Raw genomic sequence first — 22,500 nt, 5'->3', positions numbered from 1 at the left:
TGTGGGGGTTGTGTCTTGGTATAGGCAGGGTGTGTGTTTTGTCTCGGAAAAGGCAGTGTGTTGTGTCTTGGTATAGGCAGTGTGTTGTGTCTTGGTATAGGCAGTGTGTGTGTTGTGTCTTGGTATAGGCAGGGTGTGTGTTTTGTCTTGGAAAAGGCAGTGTGTTGTGTCTTGGTATAGGCAGTGTGTTGTGTTGTGTCTTGTTATAGACAGTGTGTTGTGTCTTGGTATAGGCAGTGTGTTGTGTTGTGTCTTGGTATAGGTAGTGTGTTGTGTTGTGTCTTGGTATAGACAGTGTGTTGTGTCTTGGTATAGGCAGTGTGTTGTGTCTTGGTATAGACAGTGTGTTGTGTCTTGGTATAGACAGTGTGTGTGTTGTGTCTTGGTATAGGCAGTGTGTTGTGTCTTGGTATAGGCAGTGTGTTGTGTCTTGGTATCGACAGTGTGTTGTGTCTGGTATAGACAGTGTGTTGTGTCTTGGTATCGACAGTGTGTTGTGTCTTGGTATAGACAGTGTGTTGTGTCTTGGTATAGACAGCGTGTGTGTTGTGTCTTGGTATAGGCAGTGTGTTGTGTCTTGGTATAGACAGTGTGTTGTGTCTTGGTATAGGCAGTGTGTGTGTTGTGTCTTGGTATAGGCAGTGTGTTGTGTCTTGGTATAGGCAGTGTGTTGTGTCTTGGTATAGGCAGTGTGTTGTGTCTTGGTATAGACAGTGTGTTGTGTATTGGTATAGACAGTGTGTGTGTTGTGTCTTGGTATAGACAGTGTGTTGTGTCTTGGTATAGGCAGTGTGTTGTGTCTTGGTATAGACAGTGTGTTGTGTTTTGGTATAGACAGTGTGTTGTGTCTTGGTATAGACAGTGTGTTGTGTCTTGGTATAGACAGTGTGTTGTGTCTTGGTATAGGCAGTGTGTTGTGTCTTGGTATAGACAGTGTGTTGTGTCTTGGTATAGACAGTGTGTTGTGTCTTGGTATAGGCAGTGCGTTGTGTCTTGGTATAGACAGTGTGTTGTGTCTTGGTATAGGCAGTGTGTTGTGTCTTGGTATAGACAGTGTGTTGTGTCTTGGTATAGGCAGTGTGTTGTGTTGTGTCTTGGTATAGGCACACACACACACACACACATACACACACACTTGGCGCTTCCACCCCTCTTCTTCACAGCTCTCGGTCTGCTTCCAAATCCCCACCTGTTTTCTACTCTTATTTATTTTTCTCCTTTCATTTTTCCGTTCTGGAAAGGTTTTATTGACCACCCGGCTGGATGCAGGAACGGAGGGGGTCTGTGGTCAGTCACAGATGGAATGAGTGAGAGAGCGACCCCCTCTACCACTCTTTCATGTCTCTGCTTTCTTCTCTCTGTGGTCTTTCAGATAGACTGGCTGACTGTCGTCTTACAGAGATGATCAGGGTAGATTGTGTTTGAGTTGTCGCAGCTGAACTACAGATCAGGGTAGATTGTGTTTGAGGTGTGGCAGCTGAACTACAGATCAGGGTAGATTGAGTTTGAGGTGTGGCAGCTGAACTACAGATCAGGGTAGATTGAGTTTGAGGTGTGACAGCTGACTTACAGATCAGGGTAGATTGAGTTTGAGGTGTGGCAGCTGAACTACAGATCAGGGAGGATTGTGTTTGAGGTGTGGCAGCTGAACTAAAGATCTGGTAGTGACAGAAACATCATTGCCTGTGTTCAAATATATATTTTTGGGGCATGTGGGAGCATATGCTCTATTTTTGTCCCCATTTGTCCTTGTTGACTCACACAACTGAAACGATCAAAGATTTTTTTGGTTTCAAACTAATACAAAGGTTGTCGGTGACATAGGTAATCTCCAGGATAAATACAACATGAGTACACCACCTAGCTCCCAGCATCATATTATGTGAGTAAGCATTTCACAGTAAGTTCTTCCTACACCTGTTTTATTCGGCACGTAACAATTAAACATTTGATATGATTTGCAGTCTTTGCAGTCATAGTTCAAGCCAGGACTTGATCGACCCAATATCAAGACCCTCCAGGTTTGGTTCAATCTCCAGCGCTCTTCCCTCACCCCTCATCCCCTCTGTCTGTCCAAGTAAGGACATTCAAGAACCCATCACCTCTGGGTTTCAACCCAACACCCAACCTTCACCCCTAGACCCAGAAACAACGAGGGAGAGTGACCCAGACAGACAGACAGAAACAACGAGGGAGAGTGAACCAGACAGACAGACAGAAACAACGAGGGAGAGTGAACCACGCAGACAGACAGAAACAACGAGGGAGAGTGAACCAGACAGACAGACAGAAACAACGAGGGAGAGTGAACCAGACAGACAGACAGAAACAACGAGGGAGAGTGAACCACGCAGACAGACAGAAACAACGAGGGAGAGTGAACCAGACAGACAGACAGAAACAACAAGGGAGAGTGAACCAGACAGACAGACAGAAACAACGAGGGAGAGTGAACCAGACAGACAGAAACAACGAGGGAGAGTGAACCAGACAGACAGACAGAAACAACGAGGGAGAGTGAACCAGACAGACAGACAGAAACAACGAGGGAGAGTGAACCAGACAGACAGACAGAAACAACGAGGGAGAGTGAACCAGGCAGACAGACAGAAACAACGAGGGAGAGTGAACCAGACAGACAGACAGAAACAATGAGGGAGAGTGAACCAGACAGACAGACAGAAACAACGAGGGAGACTGAACCAGACAGACAGACAGAAACAACGAGGGAGAGTGAACCAGGCAGACAGACAGAAACAACGAGGTAGAGTGAACCAGACAGACAGACAGAAACAACGAGGGAGAGTGAACCACGCAGACAGACAGAAACAACGAGGGCGAGTGAACCAGGCAGACAGAAACAACGAGGGAGAGTGAACCAGACAGACAGAAACAACGAGGGAGAGTGAACCAGACAGACAGACAGAAACAACGAGGGAGAGTGAACCAGGCAGACAGACAGAAACAACGAGGGAGAGTGAACCAGACAGACAGACAGAAACAACGAGGGAGAGTGAACCACGCAGACAGACAGAAACAACGAGGGCGAGTGAACCAGGCAGACAGAAACAACGAGGGAGAGTGAACCAGACAGACAGAAACAACGAGGTAGAGTGAACCAGACAGACAGACAGAAACAACGAGGGAGAGTGAACCAGGCAGACAGACAGAAACAACGAGGGAGAGTGAACCAGACAGACAGACAGAAACAACGAGGGAGAGTGAACCAGACAGACAGAAACAACGAGGGAGAGTGAACCAGGCAGACAGACAGAAACAATGAGGGAGAGTGAACCAGACAGACAGACAGAAACAACGAGGGAGAGTGAACCAGACAGACAGACAGAAACAATGAGGGAGAGTGAACCAGACAGACAGAAACAACGAGGGAGAGTGAACGAGGCAGACAGACAGAAACAATGAGGGAGAGTGAACCAGACAGACAGACAGAAACAACGAGGGAGAGTGAACCAGACAGACAGACAGAAACAATGAGGGAGACTGAACCACGCAGACAAACAGAAAAGGTGGACAAAAGCAGAAAAATTGAAAAGTAAAAGACAGCAGAAGAATACTATAGAATAATGTAGAATACTATAGAATAATGTAGAATACTATAGAATAATGTACAATACTATAGAATAATGTACAATACTATAGAATAATGTAGAATACTATAGAATAATGTAGAATACTATAGAATAATGTAGAATACTATATAATAATGTAGAATACTATAGAATAATGTACAATACTATAGAATAATGTACAATACTATAGAATAATGTAGAATACTATAGAATAATGTAGAATACTATAGAATAATGTACAATACTATAGAATAACGTAGAATACTATAGAATAATGTAGAATACTATAGAATAATGTAGAATACTATAGAATAATGTACAATACTATAGAATAATGTACAATATTCTAGAATAATGTAGAATACTATAGAATAATGTAGAATATTATAGAATAATGTACAATATTATAGAATAATGTACAATATTATAGAATAATGTAGAATACTATAGCATAATGTAGAATACTATAGAATAATGTAGAATACTATAAAATAATGTAGAATACTATAGAATAATTTAGAATACTATAGAATAATGTACAATACTATAAAATAATGTAGAATACTATAGAATAATGTACAATATTATAGAATAATGTACAATACTATAGAATAATGTAGAATACCATAGAATAATGTACAATACTATAGAATAATGTACAATACTATAGAATAATGTAGAATACTATAGCATAGGAGACAGATAAACTATAGTGGGAACCAGCCAGTGGAATGCTGACTACCTCAGCCTGACTGTATGGAATCTACCATGTGTGTAAGGGTTAGTCTAGTAGACATTCCTTTGTATTGGTTAGACTGCAGGGCCAGCAGAACTCACAGGCCCATGTAATAGTCATCTCCCTTTCTCCCGGAGCAGTTTAATGAGGGGTCGCTGTCTCAAACAACCGTTAAAACGTCTGCATGGGTTTGTATGGGTCACTGCCGGTGCCTGGCTCTGCAGAGGGAGGGTTGAGGTCCGTGCAGAAACGTGTTCTAACAGACATGACCGCTCGAGGTTGTCGAACGCTGAGATCTGAATGGGCAATGCCCTGATTATCACTGCTATTGAAGGAGAGGAATGGAGGTAATTGTGACCTAGCTAAGATATTACATTTTTTTTTGATTGCTGAAGCACGGTTTTGAAAACAGGGCCCGTGTTTTCAAAACAATTAGCACAACCACACACCCAATTAGCAAAACACTACAGATCCTTTGCAAAATTAAACACTCTTGTAAAAACTATACACTTCTTTTTAAAAACCACACTTTGTTACCATATGAAACACACACGTTTCTCATTACTATACTCTGTTGACACGAGTTACACTCTGCTGTGATAAACCTAAAACACTTTTAACACTTCTACTTCCCTATGATTAGAGTAGGCTACTATCAACAAAGTACAAATATAATGTAAATTCACCAAACACTACACAAGACCAACGTTGCAGACTGAAGAAACTCATTTATTTCTCAACACGCCCAAAATGTTGACATGGAGAGTCATAATACTGTAACCAAACGTCACTTTACATATTGTAAGTTCTACAAAAAAAACAACTAGACATTGTCTCTTCGCCTAGCTAGATCTGGCCAGAGAATTTCATCAACATCGCAGGCAATGTTGTCATTAGCAAGACACCTTGGAAAGAAACGTCTTGAAGGACGAATCCATCCTTGCATTGCTGCTACCTCCATCTGGTCACAGGCCTCGTCCATGGCTTGGATGAGGGGTACCTCAGCCTGGAGACGGAGATCATATACCTTCCACCGCCATGCTGAGAAAAACTCTTCAATAGGGTTGAGGAATGGAGAGTATGGTGGAAGATATGGGACGGTGAAATGTGTTCTGAACCAGAGCAGAGCGGTGGAAAGACACATTGTCCCAGACAACAATGTATTGCATATGATCGATTTGATTTGCTGCTGTTATGTTGTGCAATTGGTCCAAGAATGTAAGTATGAGTGCTGTGTTGTAAGGGCCCATATGGGCATGGCGGTGGAGGACACTATTCTGTGTAATGGCTGCACAGAGTGTTATATTACCCCCACGTTGCCCTGGGACATTGACTATAGCCCTGTGGCCAATGACGTTTCTTCCCCTCCTTCGTGTTCTCGTCAGGTTGAACCCAGCCTCATCTACGTAAATGAACTCATGCTGGATCTCCTCTCCATCCATTCGTAAAACTTTCAGAAAAACAGTGTCAGGCAAAATTGTGTAGTTCAGTGTAGATCTAGTATACATAATACAGTACAGTAAAATATTATGAGACAGCATCACACTGCTAAAGTGAATACATACCTCTGCATAATCATGCCGCAGTCGTTTCACCCTTTCGGAATTGCGCTCGAAAGGCACTCGATAAATTTGCTTTAATTGAATATGTTATTTGTTTAGGATGCGTGGCAGTGTTGATGTTGAGACCTGATGGATACCGTTGAAAAGGGCGTGGTTATTGACAATGTTAGCTTGGAGCTGCTTGAGTGTTATAGCATTGTTGGCCAAAACCATGTTTACTATCTCCCTCTCTTGCTGTTCTGTGAACATAGGAGGCCTTCCTCCTTGTCGTCCCTGACCCTCAATCCTATGTAGAAAAAACCCAGTATACAATAGTACAGTAATTTCACAGGAAAAGGTAACAGAAGTGCTGATAGTGCATAGAATACAGTACTGTAAGCAGTTACTGAAACCGTGCAGATGTTTTTGATATGATGATGTTTTTACAATACCTATTTTCCAGTCTAAATGTTCTCATCACACTTGCCACTGTATATCGGCTTAGATTTGGCTGTACACGCAGTCCAGCCTCCCTCAGCGTCAGGCTGTGGTTGACAACGTGGTCAACCAGTGTTGCGCGGATCTCATTTGTCAGATTCGGTCCTCTTTGAGCACCTTCTTGTCTTCCTCTTCCTCTTTCTCTTCCTCCCCTTCCTCCTCCTCATCCTCCTCGTCCTCCTCGTTCTCCTCCTCGTCCTCTTCGTTCTCCTCCTCGTCCTCCTCATCCTCGTCGTTCTCCTCGTCTTCCTCCTCCTCGTCCTACTCGTCCTCCTCGTCTTACTCTTTCTCTGACTCTTTTCGTTTTTTTTCAAACGAGTGTTTGCACGCCTGATGACTGTGTTGAACCAACTGGTTGGACGGTGTGGTAATTTGACAGTCAGTGCTTTGGTATTGCAAGGACGTGACTTCATGATAGATTTTTGTGTGTAATGTATGTTAAGTGTGTTTAGTGTTTTGCAAATCACTGTGTGTAGAGTTTTGCAACAAGTGTGAGGTTGACAATGTGCTTATAGTTGTGCAAATATGGGCTACTATAGTGTACTAATGTTAATTTTAGTGTGTAAAGCAATCCAAAAAAAACTGTAAGATAGGGAGGGAGGCAGGGAGGGAGAGTACTTGAAATGTATGTGAGAATGAAAGAGAATAGGCTTGTGTCCGTGTGTCTCTGTGTGTGTCCGTGTGTGTCCGTGTGTGTCCGTGTGTCTCTGTGTGTGTCCGTGTGTGTCCGTGTGTGTCCGTGTGTCTATGTGTGTGTCCGTGTGTGTCCCTGTGTGTGTCCGCGTGTCTACGTGTGTGCCCGTGTGTGTCCGTGTGTATCCGTGTGTATATGTGTGTATATGTGTGTGTCCGTGTGTATCCGTGTGTATATGTGTGTATGTGTGTGTGTCCGTGTGTCTCTGTGTGTGTATGTGTGTGTGTCCGTGTGTCTCTGTGTGTGTATATGTGTGTGTGTCCGTGTGTCTCTATGTGTGTCCGTGTGTGTCCGTGTGTGTCCGTGTGTATGTGTGTATATGTGTGTATATGTGTGTATATGTGTGTGTCCATGTGTCTACGTGTGTGTCCGTGTGTGTCCGTGTGCGTCCGTGTGTGTCCATGTGTGTCCGTGTGTCTCTGTGTGTGTCCGTGTGTCCGTGTGTGTCCGTGTGTCTCTGTGTGTGTCCGTGTGTGTCCGTGTGTGTCCGTGTGTGTCCGTGTGTCTCTGTGTGTGTCCGTGTGTCTACTACGTGTGTGTCCGTGTGTATCCGTGTGTCTATGTGTGTATATGAATTGGCCGGGAATCCTCTTTTTTTCCAGACTGTGATGAAAAGTGAATCTGTGTGTGGTCTGTTTTCTGAAAAATGTGTTCGCCTCCAAGGAGTCATACACTCTGATAGAGTGATTGTCTTTCACAGATTTTGCCTTAAAAATGAATGACTGCGTTCTTCTTCTTTCTCTCCAACTCTGGCGATTCTCGTCTCTCTCTCTCTCTTTATCCCTGCTCTCGTTCCGTTCATTCCCTTTCCTTTCACCAAACTCTTCTCGTCTCTCTCTTCTAAAGCTGAACGATAGCTTCTCAATGAGACACCCAGTGTAGCAGAATGTCTCAAGGAAGAAGAAAAAGACAAGATGGTGATGTGAAGCTGGACTTCATGATGTCGCTGGTGTAAAGGGCTCGCTGGGGGCTCTTGTAACTCTGCGTTGTTATTCAGGGGTCCTTGACTGCCCAGTTGATGTTTCCCTAGTAAATGTCATCCCGAGGCTAACGAACAACATTCCCACAGTGGGTCACCATCAGACTGCGACAATGTTGCCACAAGGGTTGCATGGACGTTGTGGCAAAAACATTTTATTTTATGAAGCTCTTTATGTGAAATGCTTGGAGTTTCCAGTGTTTGTACTGCTCTAATGAATAGAACATTTATGTGAATAGGAGATGTATTTGTTGAAAGAAAACACTATTCCAGGGTCAATTGCTTCACAAATGACCTCTTACTTACTTTGCAGTCATTAAAATGCCCACACCGTGCTTTTCCGTCATGGTTCGTTCCAAAATGACCACTCAGACTTTGTCTCTCTCGTCTTGACATATTTGCAGATCTATGTAGGCTCCAGTTGTTACGATTCATTTTTTGTATTTATAATTAACTTGTTCCCGAAGAACAGGAAGATCGTTCTAAGCTGCTGCTCTGTTAAGACCTTTCGGATGTGCCAAACTTTCCCTTTCAGTAAAATAAGTTGTAGTTGGGGCCTGCCAAGCTGCATTCTCGGGCTCCGGCCAGTTCCCGTTGGTGGAAGCGGTGGGATCAAGCTTCTCCACTATTCAGCAATTTTGTCATGGAGGGGAGACCCGTCGTCGCCAACAGAACGCTCCATCTGCCTCCTCCACATAGTGATTCATGGTAGCATTTGGACTTGCCCTGTCCACCACTTCTCCACTTCTCTACTCCACTTCTTCCCTTCGTGCAGAACTCAGCCTCAAACTCAGTTTCAAACCAGTGTAGCACAGGGATAGAACTGTGTGGGGCAGGGATAGGACTGTGTAGCACAGGGATAGGACTGTGTAGCACAGGGATAGGACTGTGCAGGGATAGGACTGTGTAGCACAAGGATAAAACTGTGTGGGGCAGGGATAGGACTGTGTGGGGCAGGGATAGGACTGTGTGGCACAGTAATAGGAATGTGTGGCACAGGGATAGGACTGTGTGGCACAGGGATAGGACTGTGTGGCACAGGGATAGGACTGTGTGGCACAGGGATAGGACTGTGTGGCACAGGGATAGGACTGTGTGGCACAGGGATAGGACTGTGCAGCGCAGGGATAGGACTGTGTGGCACAGGGATAGGACTGTGTGGCACAGGGATAGGACTGTGTGGCACAGGGATAGGACTGTGTAGCACGGGGATAGGACTGTGTAGCACGGGGATAGGACTGTGTGGCACAGGGATAGGACTGTGTGGCACAGGGATAGGACTGTGTGGCACAGGGATAGGACTGTGTAGTGCAGGGATAGGACTGTGTGGGGCAGGGATAGGACTGTGTAGCACAGGGATAGGACTGTGTAGCACAGGGATAGGACTGTGTAGCACAGGGATAGGACTGTGTGGCACAGGGATAGGACTGTGTAGCACAGGGATAGGACTGTGTGGCACAGGGATAGGACTGTGTGGCACAGGGATAGGACTGTGTAGCACAGGGATATGACTGTGTGGCACAGGGATAGGACTGTGTGGCACAGGGATAGGACTGTGTGGCACGGGGATAGGACTGTGTAGCACGGGGATAGGACTGTGTGGCACGGGGATAGGACTGTGTGGCACAGGGATAGGACTGTGTGGCACAGGGATAGGACAGTGTGGCACAGGGATAGGACTGTGTGGCACAGGGATAGGACTGTGTGGCACAGGGATAGGACTGTGTAGCACAGGGATAGGACTGTGTGGCACAGGGATAGGACTGTGTGGCACAGGGATAGAACTGTGTAGCACAGAGATAGGACTGTGTGGCACAGGGATAGGACTGTGTAGGGCAGGGATAGGACTCTGTAGCGCAGGGATAGGTCTGTGTGGCACAGGGATAGGACTGTGTGGCACAGGGATAGGACTGTGTGGCGTGGGGTTTCTCTGAAGGCGCAGCGTTTTTATGGGCTGGTCAGATACAAGACCAGGGGAGTGTTGACATGCAGATGAATGATGCCCCGAATCTCTGTCGGCCCAGTGGAGAGAAAGACAGAAAAGCTCTCTTTACTTTTTCATATTTCACAGGACGCTTCTGGGATGCTATTTGATGTGCAACGCCCAAAGCAATCTGTATTTTTATGCAGGGCTGTCTATTGCAAACAGGGGCACACATGTGGTTGTGCCAGTCCCGGGCGACACTAGCAGAGGCATGCTCTCATTTACTACCCAACTCTTTTACATGAAATAGTAGATCTTGTATAAGTGGGGCACTTCAGAGGAATGCTTCACCAATGAAATCTGAAATGCACAACCAGATACTTTCTCCCCGTTTATAGCCTTCTAGAATCTGATCCTGGTGGAACTCTTGATCCCAGCACTCAGAGTTCAGAGGTCGCTCACCAGCTCCCGTGTTAAGTTGTCCCATCTTCCTATTTATCTTTTTATTGAATTGAGAGTTGAGGACATTGACTAGAGACCAACTACCTGTTCTACCTAGACATATCCTTCCTTCTCTCCTGTGCCAGTCTTCCACCTTCTCCACTACTCTTCTCTTTCATCCTTCCATCAACACCTAAACTTGTCAGTAAACCACTTTCCTCACTTCCCTCACCAGGGCAGGCCAATTAAAACTTGAAAAAACATAATTGGCAAAAAGTCCAAATGTTCAGCATAGCAGATGAAGTCAACGTTGGTGTTTCATTACGTCTCTGGCTGGTGAGAGTCAGATAGGTCTCGGTCTTACTCGGCGTCTCATTAGAGCTGTGTGGATAGAGAGGGACAGCTTTGCAGAGGCTGACAGTCTGTTGCCACGGTCACTAGCTGATTCACAGTAGGGCAGCACGCGGCCAGGCAAGGGGCGGAGGGATATGCTCGCTTGCTGCATCGCAGGATGTCACACAAGAGCCTTCCCGGTTTCACATACTTCAATGACTTTGAGTAAAAGTTCAGATTATCTCTGCTTTCCAATTCCCCATCTGTGGGGATAGACTTTCCCAGCAGTAACTGAGTAAATCTTTAGGAGCTTGTTTCAGCTTTAATATTGCAGATAGATTGTGGCTTCCATTAATGTAATTGTCTGAATAATTTCCAGTCCCTCATACATACTGTAGATGTACTGTATATATTTTATTTTATTTGAAATCCTATATTATTTTCCCCTAACCCTAACCCTAACCCTACCACCCTAACCCTAACCCTAACCCTAACCCTAACCCTAACCCTACCACCCTAACCCTAACCCTAACCCTAACCCCTAACCCTAACCCTAACCCTAACCCTACCACCCTAACCCTAACCCTAACCCTAACCCTACCACCCTAACCCTAACCCTAACCCTAACCCTAACCCTAACCCTAACCCTACCACCCTAACCCTAACCCTACCACCCTAACCCTAACCCTAACCCTAACCCTAACCCTACCACCCTAATTGGAGTAAACTAATGGACAATAACACTTAAGCTTTTACTTCCAGTTTATACTTTACATTCTGTATACATTTTACAGACACAGAATATTTTTCAATAGTTGTCTTCTGTTTGTTTTTAGTCCCATCCTTCAGCTATACTCAACCCCTTCCATCTATCTCTGAACACCATCCAGTCCCATCCTTGAGCTCTACTCAACCCCTCCCATCTATCTCTGAACACCATCCAGTCCCATCCTTCAGCTATACTTAACCCCTCCCATCTATATCTGAACACCATCCAGTCCCATTCCTTGAGCTCTACTCAACCCCTCCCATCTATCTCTGAACACCATCCAGTCCCATCCTTCAGCTATACTTAACCCCTCCCATCTATCTCTGAACACCATCCAGTCCCATCCTTCAGCTATACTTAACCCCTCCCATCTATCACTGAACACCATCCAGTCCCATCCTTCAGCTATACTTAACCCCTCCCATCTATCTCTGAACACCATCCAGTCCCATCCTTCAGCTATACTTAACCCCTCCCATCTATCTCTGAACACCATCCAGTCCCATCCTTCAGCTATACTTAACCCCTCCCATCTATCTCTGAACACCATCCAGTCCCATCCTTCAGCTATACTTAACCCCTCCCATCTATCTCTGAACACCATCCAGTCCCATCCTTCAGCTATACTTAACCCCTCCCATCTATCTCTGAACACCATCCAGTCCCATCCTTCAGCTATACTTAACCCCTCCCATCTATCTCTGAACACCATCCAGTCCCATCCTTCAGCTATACTTAACCCCTCCCATCTATCTCTGAACACCATCCAGTCCCATCCTTCAGCTATACTTAACCCCTCCCATCTATCTCTGAACACCATCCAGTCCCATCCTTCAGCTATACTTAACCCCTCCCATCTATCTCTGAACACCATCCAGTCCCATCCTTCAGCTATACTTAACCCCTCCATCTATCTCTGAACACCATCCAGTTTTGATTTATTTTTGCCATATATTTTTCAACTGTGCTGTGATGTTTCACAAAAGTTCTGAATCTTTCTATTGTCATAGTTTCTACAGATTGTAAATTAAAGATAAACATTTTTGCTAAGTGTATTATTATATTGTTGATCAATTGACTATGACTTTTCAAGTCACCCATCAGTGTTATTTGCAGAGTTAGCTCCAGGTAAATGTTGCAATTCCTCATCCATTCCTGAACCTGCTACCAAAAACAAGCTACATATGTGCAGTACCAAAACAAATGATCTAATGATTCTGTCTCTTTGCAGTAAAATCTGCAAATCTGGGATGGTTGTGTCCCCCAAATATATTACATTCTATTGGTTCCAAGGATTTTGTTTAATAATTTAAATTGAAGAACTTCGGCGTTATTTTGTGTATCAGTTCATAAACCATGGAATCAGTATATCGATAATCTGTTCCCAACTATTTTGCAATCTATATGGCACAGCTGTCAATTATTTTGGTCCTTAAATGAAACTGTTAGCATTTTTTATTTATCACAATTTTCTTTAACCAATTTTGGTCTTTAATGCAGGGCTTGAGCCAAAGTGTCTTTGGAACCCCAAGCTACCGCAGGGATGGAACTTTGAGCTGGAGTAGCTTTGAGCCAAAGTGTCTTTGGAACCCCAAGCTACCGCAGGGATGGAACTTTGAGCTGGAGTAGCTTTGAGCCAAAGTGTCTTTGGAACCCCAAGCTACCGCAGAGATGGAACTTTGAGCTGGAGTAGCTTGAGCCAAAGTGTCTTTGGAACCCCAAGCTACCGCAGGGATGGAACTTTGAGCTTGAGTAGCTTTGAGCCAAAGTGTCTTGAGAGTCTGTAGAGTGCCTTAGATAGAACTCGGCTCTCTGTTGTGGAATGGGGATTGGAGCTACTCTCGAAGTACACTTAGTGTTCCACTCAGTGGTCGGTCCGAGATGTGGAGCTTGGACCGACCGACTCTGGGTTATGTGTATAATGTAACTCTCTCTTGAGTCCCAGTGTGGGCTTTAAAGAGTAGCTCAGCCTCCATAAAAGAGGCCTGTTGTCCTCTTGGAATAAAAATCCCTATAGCTGCATTGCTCTGCCCTGGCACAAGGGGGCAACACTAAAGTTTGTTGAGGGCCTAAGGCTTTGGCCAGACTGATCCGTAGAGAACAAACACCAAATTAGAACCGATTAATCTTTTCTAATTGGCTAAAATATGCGTCAGGCTGTCAAAGGTTCAACTCATCTGAAAATGGATGGAAATTGTATGGATATGAACGAGTCATCTCAAACCAAATTGAATTTAGTCACATGCTTTGTAAAGAACAGGTGTAGACTAGCAGTGAAATGCTTTCTGACAGGCCCTTCCCAACAATGCAGAGAAAATAGAGAAATAATAGAAAAGTAAAACATGTAATAATGAAAGTAATATTAAATACACAATGAGTAATGATAACCGGGCTGAGGGGTTCCAGCACTGAGTCTATGAGTAATGATAACTGGGCTGAGGGGTTCCAGTACTGAGTCTATGAGTAATGATAACTGGGCTGAGGGGTTCCAGTACTGAGTCTATGAGTAATGATAACTGGGCTGAGGGGTTCCAGTACTGAGTCTATGAGTAATGATAACTGGGCTGAGGGGTTCCAGCACTGAGTCTATGAGTAATGATAACTGGGCTGAGGGGTTCCAGTACTGAGTCTATGAGTAATGATAACTGGGCTGAGGGGTTCCAGTACTGAGTCTATGAGTAATGATAACTGGGCTATACAAGGGGTTCCAGCACTGAGTCTATGAGTAATGATAACTGGGCTGAGGGGTTCCAGTACTGAGTCTATGAGTAATGATAACTGGGCTGAGGGGTTCCAGTACTGAGTCTATGAGTAATGATAACTGGGCTGAGGGGTTCCAGTACTGAGTCTATGAGTAATGATAACTGGGCTATACAAGGGGTTCCAGCACTGAGTCTATGAGTAATGATAACTGGGCTGAGGGGTTCCAGTACTGAGTCTATGAGTAATGATAACTGGGCTGAGGGGTTCCAGTACTGAGTCTATGAGTAATGATAACTGGGCTGAGGGGTTCCAGCACTGAGTCTATGAGTAATGATAACTGGGCTGAGGGGTTCCAGTACTGAGTCTATGAGTAATGATAACTGGGCTGAGGGGTTCCAGCACTGAGTCTATGAGTAATGATAACTGGGCTGAGGGGTTCCAGTACTGAGTCTATGAGTAATGATAACATGGCTGAATACAAGGGGTTCCAGTACTGAGTCAATGTGCAGGGGTACGAGGTAATTGAGGAAGATATGCACATATAACTAGGAATAAAATGACAGACAAATAAACAGTAGCAGCAACATACACAGAGTGTACACAACATTAGGAACACCTGCCCTTTACATGTCCCATGTCCCAGTGAATCCATGTGAAAGCTAGAGAAATATTGATGTCACTTGTTAAATCCACTTCAATCAGTGTAGATGAAGGGGAGGAGACAGGTTAAAGAATTATTTTTAAGCCTTGAGACATGGATTGTGTCTGTGTGCCATTCGGAGGGAGAATGGCAAGATAAAATATTTAAGTGCCTTTGAACAGGGTATGGTAGTAGGTGCCAGACGCACCGGTTTGTGTCCAGAACTGCAACGCTGCTGTTTTTTACACACTCAACAGTTTCCTGTGTATATCAAGAATGCTCCACCACCCAAAGAACATCCAGCCAACTTGAAAAAATCTATCAAATTTCAATCAAATGTCTTTATAAATCCCTTTTTACACAAAGTGCTGTACAGAAACCCAGTCTAAAACCCCAAACAACAAGCGATGTAGAAGCATGGTGGCTAGGAAAAACTCCCTAGAAAGGTCGGAACCTAGGCCGGAACCTAGGCCGGAACCTAGGCCGGAACCTAGGCCGGAACCTAGGCTGGAACCATTCGGAACAGGTCTCTTTATTTATGCATATCAGGCCCGGGTGAGAAAGCCCCAGGTTCATTTCGGGAATGGATCCAACTTCTTGGACCCGTGACGACCTATACTCTGCACTGTGGTTCATACGACCACCCCTCATCACTGTCAAACGCTCCCTAAAACACTTCTGTGAGCAGGCCTTTCTAATCGACCTGGCCCGGGTATCCTGGAAGGACATTGACCTCATCCCGTCAGTTGAGGATGCCTGGTCATTCTTTAAAAGTAACTTCCTCACCATTTTAGATAAGCATGCTCCGTTCAAAAAATACAGAACTAAGAACAGATATAGCCCTTGGTTCACTCCAGACCTGACTGCCCTCGACCAGCACAAAAACATCCTGTGGCGGACTGCAATAGCATCGAATAGTCCCCGCGATATGCAACTGTTCAGGGAAGTCAGGAACCAATACACGCAGTCTGTCAGAAAAGCTAAGGCCAGCTTCTTCAGGCAGAAATTTGCATCTTGTAGCTCCAACTCCAAAAAGTTATAGGACACTGTGAAGTCCATGGAGAACATGAGCACCTCCTCCCAGCTGCCCACTGCATTGAGGCTAGGTAACACGGTCACCACCGATAAATCCATGATTATCGAAAACTTCAACAAGCATTTCTCAACGGCTGGCCATGCCTTCCGCCTGGCTACTCCAACCTCGGCCAACAGCTCCGCCCCCCCCGCAGCTACTCGCCCAAGCCTCTCCAGGTTCTCCTTTACCCAAATCCAGATAGCAGATGTTCTGAAAGAGCTGCAAAACCTGGACCCGTACAAATCAGCTGGGCTTGACAATCTGGACCCTCTATTTCTGAAACTATCCGCCGCCATTGTCGCAACCCCTATTACCAGCCTGTTCAACCTCTCTTTCATATCGTCTGAGATCCCCAACGATTGGAAAGCTGCCGCAGTCATCCCCCTCTTCAAAGGGGGAGACACCCTGGACCCAAACTGTTACAGACCTATATCCATCCTGCCCTGCCTATCTAAGGTCTTCGAAAGCCAAGTCAACAAACAGGTCACTGACCATCTCGAATCCCACCGTACCTTCTCTGCTGTGCAATCTGGTTTCCGAGCCGGTCACGGGTGCACCTCAGCCACGCTCAAGGTACTAAACGATATCATAACCGTCATCGATAAAAGACAGTACTGTGCAGCCGTCTTCATCGACCTTGCCAAGGCTTTTGACTCTGTCAATCACCATATTCTTATTGGCAGACTCAGTAGCCTCGGTTTTTCTGATGACTGCCTTGCCTGGTTAACCAACTACTTTGCAGACAGAGTTCAGTGTGTCAAATCGGAGGGCATGCTGTCCGGTCCTCTGGCAGTTTCTATGGGGGTGCCACAGGGTTCAATTCTCGGGCCGACTCTTTTCTCTGTATATATCAATGATGTTGCTCTTGCTGCGGGCGATTCCCCGATCCACCTCTACGCAGACGACACCATTCTATATACTTCCGTCCCGTCCTTGGACACTGTGCTATCTAACCTCCAAACGAGCTTCAATGCCATACAACACTCCATCCGTGGCCTCCAACTGCTCTTAAACGCTAGTAAAACCAAATGCATGCTTTTCAACCGTTCGCTGCCTGCACCCGCACGCCTGACTAGCATCACCACCCTGGATGGTTCCGACCTTGAATATGTGGACATCTATAAGTACCTAGGTGTCTGGCTAGACTGTAAACTCTCCTTCCAGACTCATATCAAACATCTCCAATCGAAAATCAAATCTAGAGTCGGATTTCTATTCCGCAACAAAGCCTCCTTCACTCACGCCGCCAAACTTACCCTAGTAAAACTATCCTACCGATCCTCGACTTCGGCGATGTCATCTACAAAATTGCTTCCAACACTCTACTCAGCAAACTGGATGCAGTTTATCACAGTGCCATCCGTTTTGTCACTAAAGCACCTTATACCACCCACCACTGCGACCTGTATGCTCTAGTCGGCTGGCCCTCGCTACATATTCGTCGCCAGACCCACTGGCTCCAGGTCATCTACAAGTCCATGCTAGGTAAAGCTCCGCCGTATCTCAGTTCACTGGTCACCCACCTGTAACACGCGCTCCAGCAGGTGTATCTCACTGATCATCCCTAAAGCCAACACCTCATTTGGCCGCCTTTCGTTCCAGTTCTCTGCTGCCTGTGACTGGAACGAATTGCAAAAATCGCTGAAGTTGGAGACTTTTATCTCCCTCACCAACTTCAAACATCTGCTATCTGAGCAGCTAACCGATTGCTGCAGCTGTACATAGTCTATCGGTAAATAGCCCACCCATTTTTACCTACCTCATCCCCATACTGTTTTTATTTATTTTATTTTCTGCTCTTTTGCACACCATTATCTCTACCTGTACATGGCCATCTGATCATTTATCACTCCAGTGTTAATCTGCAAAATTGTAATTATTCGCCTACCTCCTCATGCCTTTTGCACACAATGTATATAGACTGTGTAACTCTGTGCTGTCTGTTCACACTGCTATGCTTTATCTTGGCCAGGTCGCAGTTGCAAATGAGAACTTGTTCTCAACTAGCCTACCTGGTTAAATAAAGGTGAAATAAAAAAAATAAAAATAAAAATACACTGAAGTCTCGACAGCTGCCATCTTCAACACAGCCTTCTGTAGACCTCTGCTCCTGGCCAGGGCCCTGGGCCAATCAGCTACTACCAGCCCTGGGCAGTAAGGCCCAGTGGGTTCTTACCTGGATCCTGCTCCTGGCCAGGGCCCTGGGCCAATCAGCTACTACCAGCCCTGGGCAGTAAGGCCCAGTGGGTTCTTACCTGGATCCTGCTCCTGGCCAGGGCCCTGGGCCAATCAGCTACTACCAGCCCAGGGCAGTAAGGCCCAGTGTGTTCTTCCCTGGATCCTAACAGCTCACTCCACCGACCTGCCAATAACACCTCCAAAGGGCTAACTGCTCGCTCTCTGAACCTCCGGCATCCCTCGCCATGGCAACGCACGCCCAGCAGGCCGCACTGCTGTCAAAACCGGAGAGTTCTCTGAAAATAAGAAAAAACAATGAAGGAGTGGGACACACGCCAGCACACACACACACACACACACACACACACACACACACACACACGTGTGCGTGAATGTTTTTGTACGACGGTGTTAGGAATTTTATGAATAATGACTAAAAAATATCTACATTTAAATAGAACTATAACTAATTAAACTCTACCCTGTTTTGTTATTTCTGATTAATAATGTTAGTTCATAAGGAAGAGATTATGTAGCATGAACAAGGAGTAATTAAACATAAGAAACACCATTCCAACTAGGTTGGGGAGGAATGTGTTGTGTGTTTTAAATAAGCAAATAGGGTCATTAACCTATGTTTGAACCAACTCAACTATAACTCTGGGGCGTTTAGATAAGACAGCGAGTGCCTCCCTAGGTTTTCCGTTATCTGGAACTGTCTGCTAAATAGTGATAGATAATGGTGAGACTTCAGAAGTTAATCTTGATATAGTGTGTGTGTCTGAAGTGTGCGCTAGTGGGTTGGAATACACTTTTGAACCTGCTTTGTCTTGGTCGAGAGGAGGAGATTCATTCTATAACCAATGACGTCATATTTTATATATAAACTGTGGTACGTGTTTCTATGGCAGCGCGCTCCGAGAATAAATACTATTATCTAATTTTGATAAGACTGGTCTCTGTCTATTTTATGCAAATAAGGGTCTTACAAATTTTCAGAAACAGACAGAGTGATTTTAATGAAATTGATTAATGAACACATATAGGAATGATAAAATTCCATTAACAGATGGACAAGATGCTCTGGTTCTATGAATGATATAGGTCTTTGTTGAGTTGTATATCAAAGGCAGATTTTCTTCCCCACAAAACCTAATGTTCAGCACTTGTACTTGAATAAAACTCTAAAGGGGTTTAATATTTGAAGCTCCTCCTGAAGTGGTATTCAGCGTTAAACAAGACACATCATCTGGCTTGCGTGAGGACCACTCTGTAAACATTTCCTTCTGAAATTAAAGTGTAAAACAAGACAGCTATTTGTACAGGCTAATAGTTTCTCTGTGTTCCCTCAAACGGTTCATCATCAGCATTACAGCCACAGCCCAGGGAAAGAAGTTTTCAAAATACATTTTTGAATCATTTTGAATCAAACCAAATACTGCTATTGCAATAGTTACCATGCTGTATCTGTGAACGTGTTTCAGTTTATATTGTACCGTTGAGACTCACCCTTCATCCTCCTCTCTTCCTCTCTCCTCTTCGTCTTCCTCAGGTCATTCTCATCCTGACCAAGTATTACCACGTCGACTCCAGCAAGGTCCTGGAGAGCTCCCTCTGGAGGTAAGATCAAAAGGCTGTGTTTGTTTTATAGTACCTGTTCAGGTTATATCGGTGCCACAGCCAAGTCCACCTATCAGGACAGGGACTCACTGTGAGGTTAAAGTGGCAATATGTAACTTTTTTGGCAACCAGACCAAATTCACATAGAAATGTGAGTCATAAATCTGTCATTCTCGCTGAAATCAAGTCTAAGAAGCGGTATATCTATGTGCGCTATTTCTATTCTTCCTGTTCTTAAGTTTTGTTTTAGTGTTTTTTTACTTTCGGTTTTGTACACCAGCTTTAAACAGCTGAAAAAACAATATTTTTTGGTAATGGAAAATATATTTCACAGCGGTTTAGATGGTACAATGATTCTCTACACTATACTAGCTTATTTTGTCACATAAACTGCAATTAAGCACTAAATTATTAGAGTTTTAGCAATCAGGAAATGGCGGAACAATTTCTGCATAGTGCACCTTTAAAGGGTGGTGGGTCAGTTTATCTCATTGCTGTGCTTCTCAGAAGACACACTGGCACTGAGTACGGACAGAACAGTTTGGAAGAACGACAAAACATCAGCTGGGGCTGGGAAAGAGAGGTAGTGGGTCGGTGGCATGGTGCGAGAGCGGGCATCTGTTTGGACAGATAGCTAATCAGTGTGGCACAGGGCAGGACAGTGGGCACCGTCTGGTGCCAGGGAGACAGGGTCACGACTCGGCCTGATGGGCAGACCAGTGCAGCTTCTACTTAGTAGAACTGGCCAGTCAGCAGTGACATCTCCACTGTTCTCCGTTTCAGAGACTCAGAAGCTCAGAACCAATCACTCTAACACATACATTTTGTTATTCTAAAACATACGTCCTCAAGTGGCAGGGTCCTGGTTCTAATGATAGAAATAGAAAGCCATCAAACAGTAAATGTGTCTCATGCACAGGAGGTTGATGGCACCACAATAGGGGAGGACGGGCTGGTGGTAATGGCTGGAATGGAATGGATGGAATGGCATCAAATACATGGTTCCCTCTGTGTTTGATGCCATTCCATTTGCTTCGTTCCGGACCTTATTACGAGCTGTTCTCCCCTCCTGTGGTCTCACAATAGTACTTCATTACTTCCCTCTTCCTCACTGTGGGTCCTCTGCACTTCAAAACGCTGGCCGCTCATTAGCTGTGACTGCTTGTCTCCCTCTAGCAGTCATATGAATAATGCACATACTATTCCCACCCTGCTCCTGTTGATGTTTTAATTGTTGTAATTCATGAATAATTTTTTAAGGTTCACCATGACGAACCAGTCTGGTCGGAGAAAAAAAAGAGAAGTTGAAAGAATCTAAACAAACTGTAATTTAAATCACAAATCTGGCACGTTGTTAGCCTCCCTTCATTATTGTCCGTGAACGGTGAAGAGAATTAGCATGTTTTTGTCTGGAGCCAAAATGGCCGCCGTGGTGTTGTTGTGCTGTTATTATGTGTGTGGGCGTCGGATTCCTGTCAGCTCCAGAATGGCTGTGCAGTTGCACCGCCACCTCCACTGTCCTTGAGCCTACACTTTGATGTCCTCAAGCATGGGATCAAACGGTGGGGAAGATGGGAGAGATTAATGGGCTCGGCACCTCACTGTCAGGTGGTGTAGATCAAGACGCCAGGCGATGTGAGGCACCGCTCTGGAGGAACGTTAGCTGAGAAGACGGGAGAGAGGAACTTCTGTGAGGCTTCTGGGTCAGTGGGTTTTAGACGCCTGTCATCCGACGTGGCTTGCCTTTGGAGTCCTTTGGACTGGCTTGAAAGTCGGTGATGATTTCTTAGTGTGGGCTACATCAACCACTGCAAGGTGAAATGAGACAGATCTGCCTGTACTTCTGTCTGTCTGTTTACCCCTCTTTTACTTTCTCAGTTTTGCTTGTCAATTCTCTTAAATTTGAGAGAGGTTCTGGTTAAGATTAAAAAGCTCTGTGAGGAACCCAGGCATGTGGTCCCCAAACGGTCTCTGTACCTTCCTATGACTCATCTGAAAGCTAAAGTAACATCAACAGTGGTGATTCCAGCAATCCCGAACCCAGTCTTCCCCGGATGCTTGAAGGGGGGGGGGGGGGGGGGGTCCCATATTTTTCCAATCAGGATTAAGCCAGAGCGGATAATGGGTTTGTGGTGTGAGACAATCCTATGTGAACTGGGCTCCGGAGAGACGGAGTGGGAGGGATCCAAGCTGCTCCAACTGGCTATCTTTCACATGACTAAATTCTCGAAGATCTCTCACAGAATATCATCATCTTCATTTTTATTTCATTCTAAGAGAATATCAAAGGTGACTGATCCGATACAGATCTCGCTCAGGCACAGCCGGGGACGACTAAATATTGATCATTTAAAGCGCCGGTCAATTATACGCTTTAGAATAGTGAATGTGCTTTTGCCCCTGCAGACACAACTCTCTGTGTATAACCTGTCTGTTTATGGTCATGTTCAGATACGACAGAGTTGAAAAAGTTAAGGATAAACCAACTGCTTCAAAGTGGCTGATGGGATTGATTTTTTTTTTTTTTTTAAGACCTCGGTTTCTCCCTGGTCTCTCCCAGTGTTCGTTCTTCTTTGTGTTCTGTGGAGTTTGGGCTACCTCCATAGCTCTGGCGTCAGCCATGGGAGTTTAATGCTGAGTCTCTGGCTCCAATAACCGGGGCTTTGAATCTGTTATGGCTGTCCCAGGATCCTCAGCTGGAGCTCGATGAAGAGACCTAAACATTCCCTTTTCTCACGAGAACGGCTCTCTTTGTGATGCAAAACGGCCATGGTTGCTA

The 22,500-nt window shown here is 45.1% G+C and overlaps 1 protein-coding gene across 5 annotated transcripts in view; it reads left to right on the top strand.

Moving 5' to 3' along the window:
* Positions 1-22,500, top strand: part of LOC110500892 (VPS10 domain-containing receptor SorCS2) — a 421,840-nt gene that overhangs the window by 98,775 nt on the left and 300,565 nt on the right. For all 5 annotated transcript variants that reach the window (XM_090214886.1, XM_036958237.2, XM_036958238.2 and 2 more), the window contains exon 2: positions 19,654-19,721. In XM_090214886.1, coding sequence (XP_090071012.1) covers positions 19,654-19,721 — 68 coding nt within the window. The remainder of the gene's footprint in view (positions 1-19,653; positions 19,722-22,500) is intronic.

Source organism: Oncorhynchus mykiss, chromosome 21, assembly GCF_057628025.1.
Source record: "Oncorhynchus mykiss isolate SJ-2025 chromosome 21, ASM5762802v1, whole genome shotgun sequence".
NCBI classification, from domain to species: domain Eukaryota; kingdom Metazoa; phylum Chordata; class Actinopteri; order Salmoniformes; family Salmonidae; genus Oncorhynchus; species Oncorhynchus mykiss.
The sequence above is the reverse complement of the archived record's forward strand: the minus strand, read 5'-3'. Positions and strand labels throughout refer to the sequence as shown.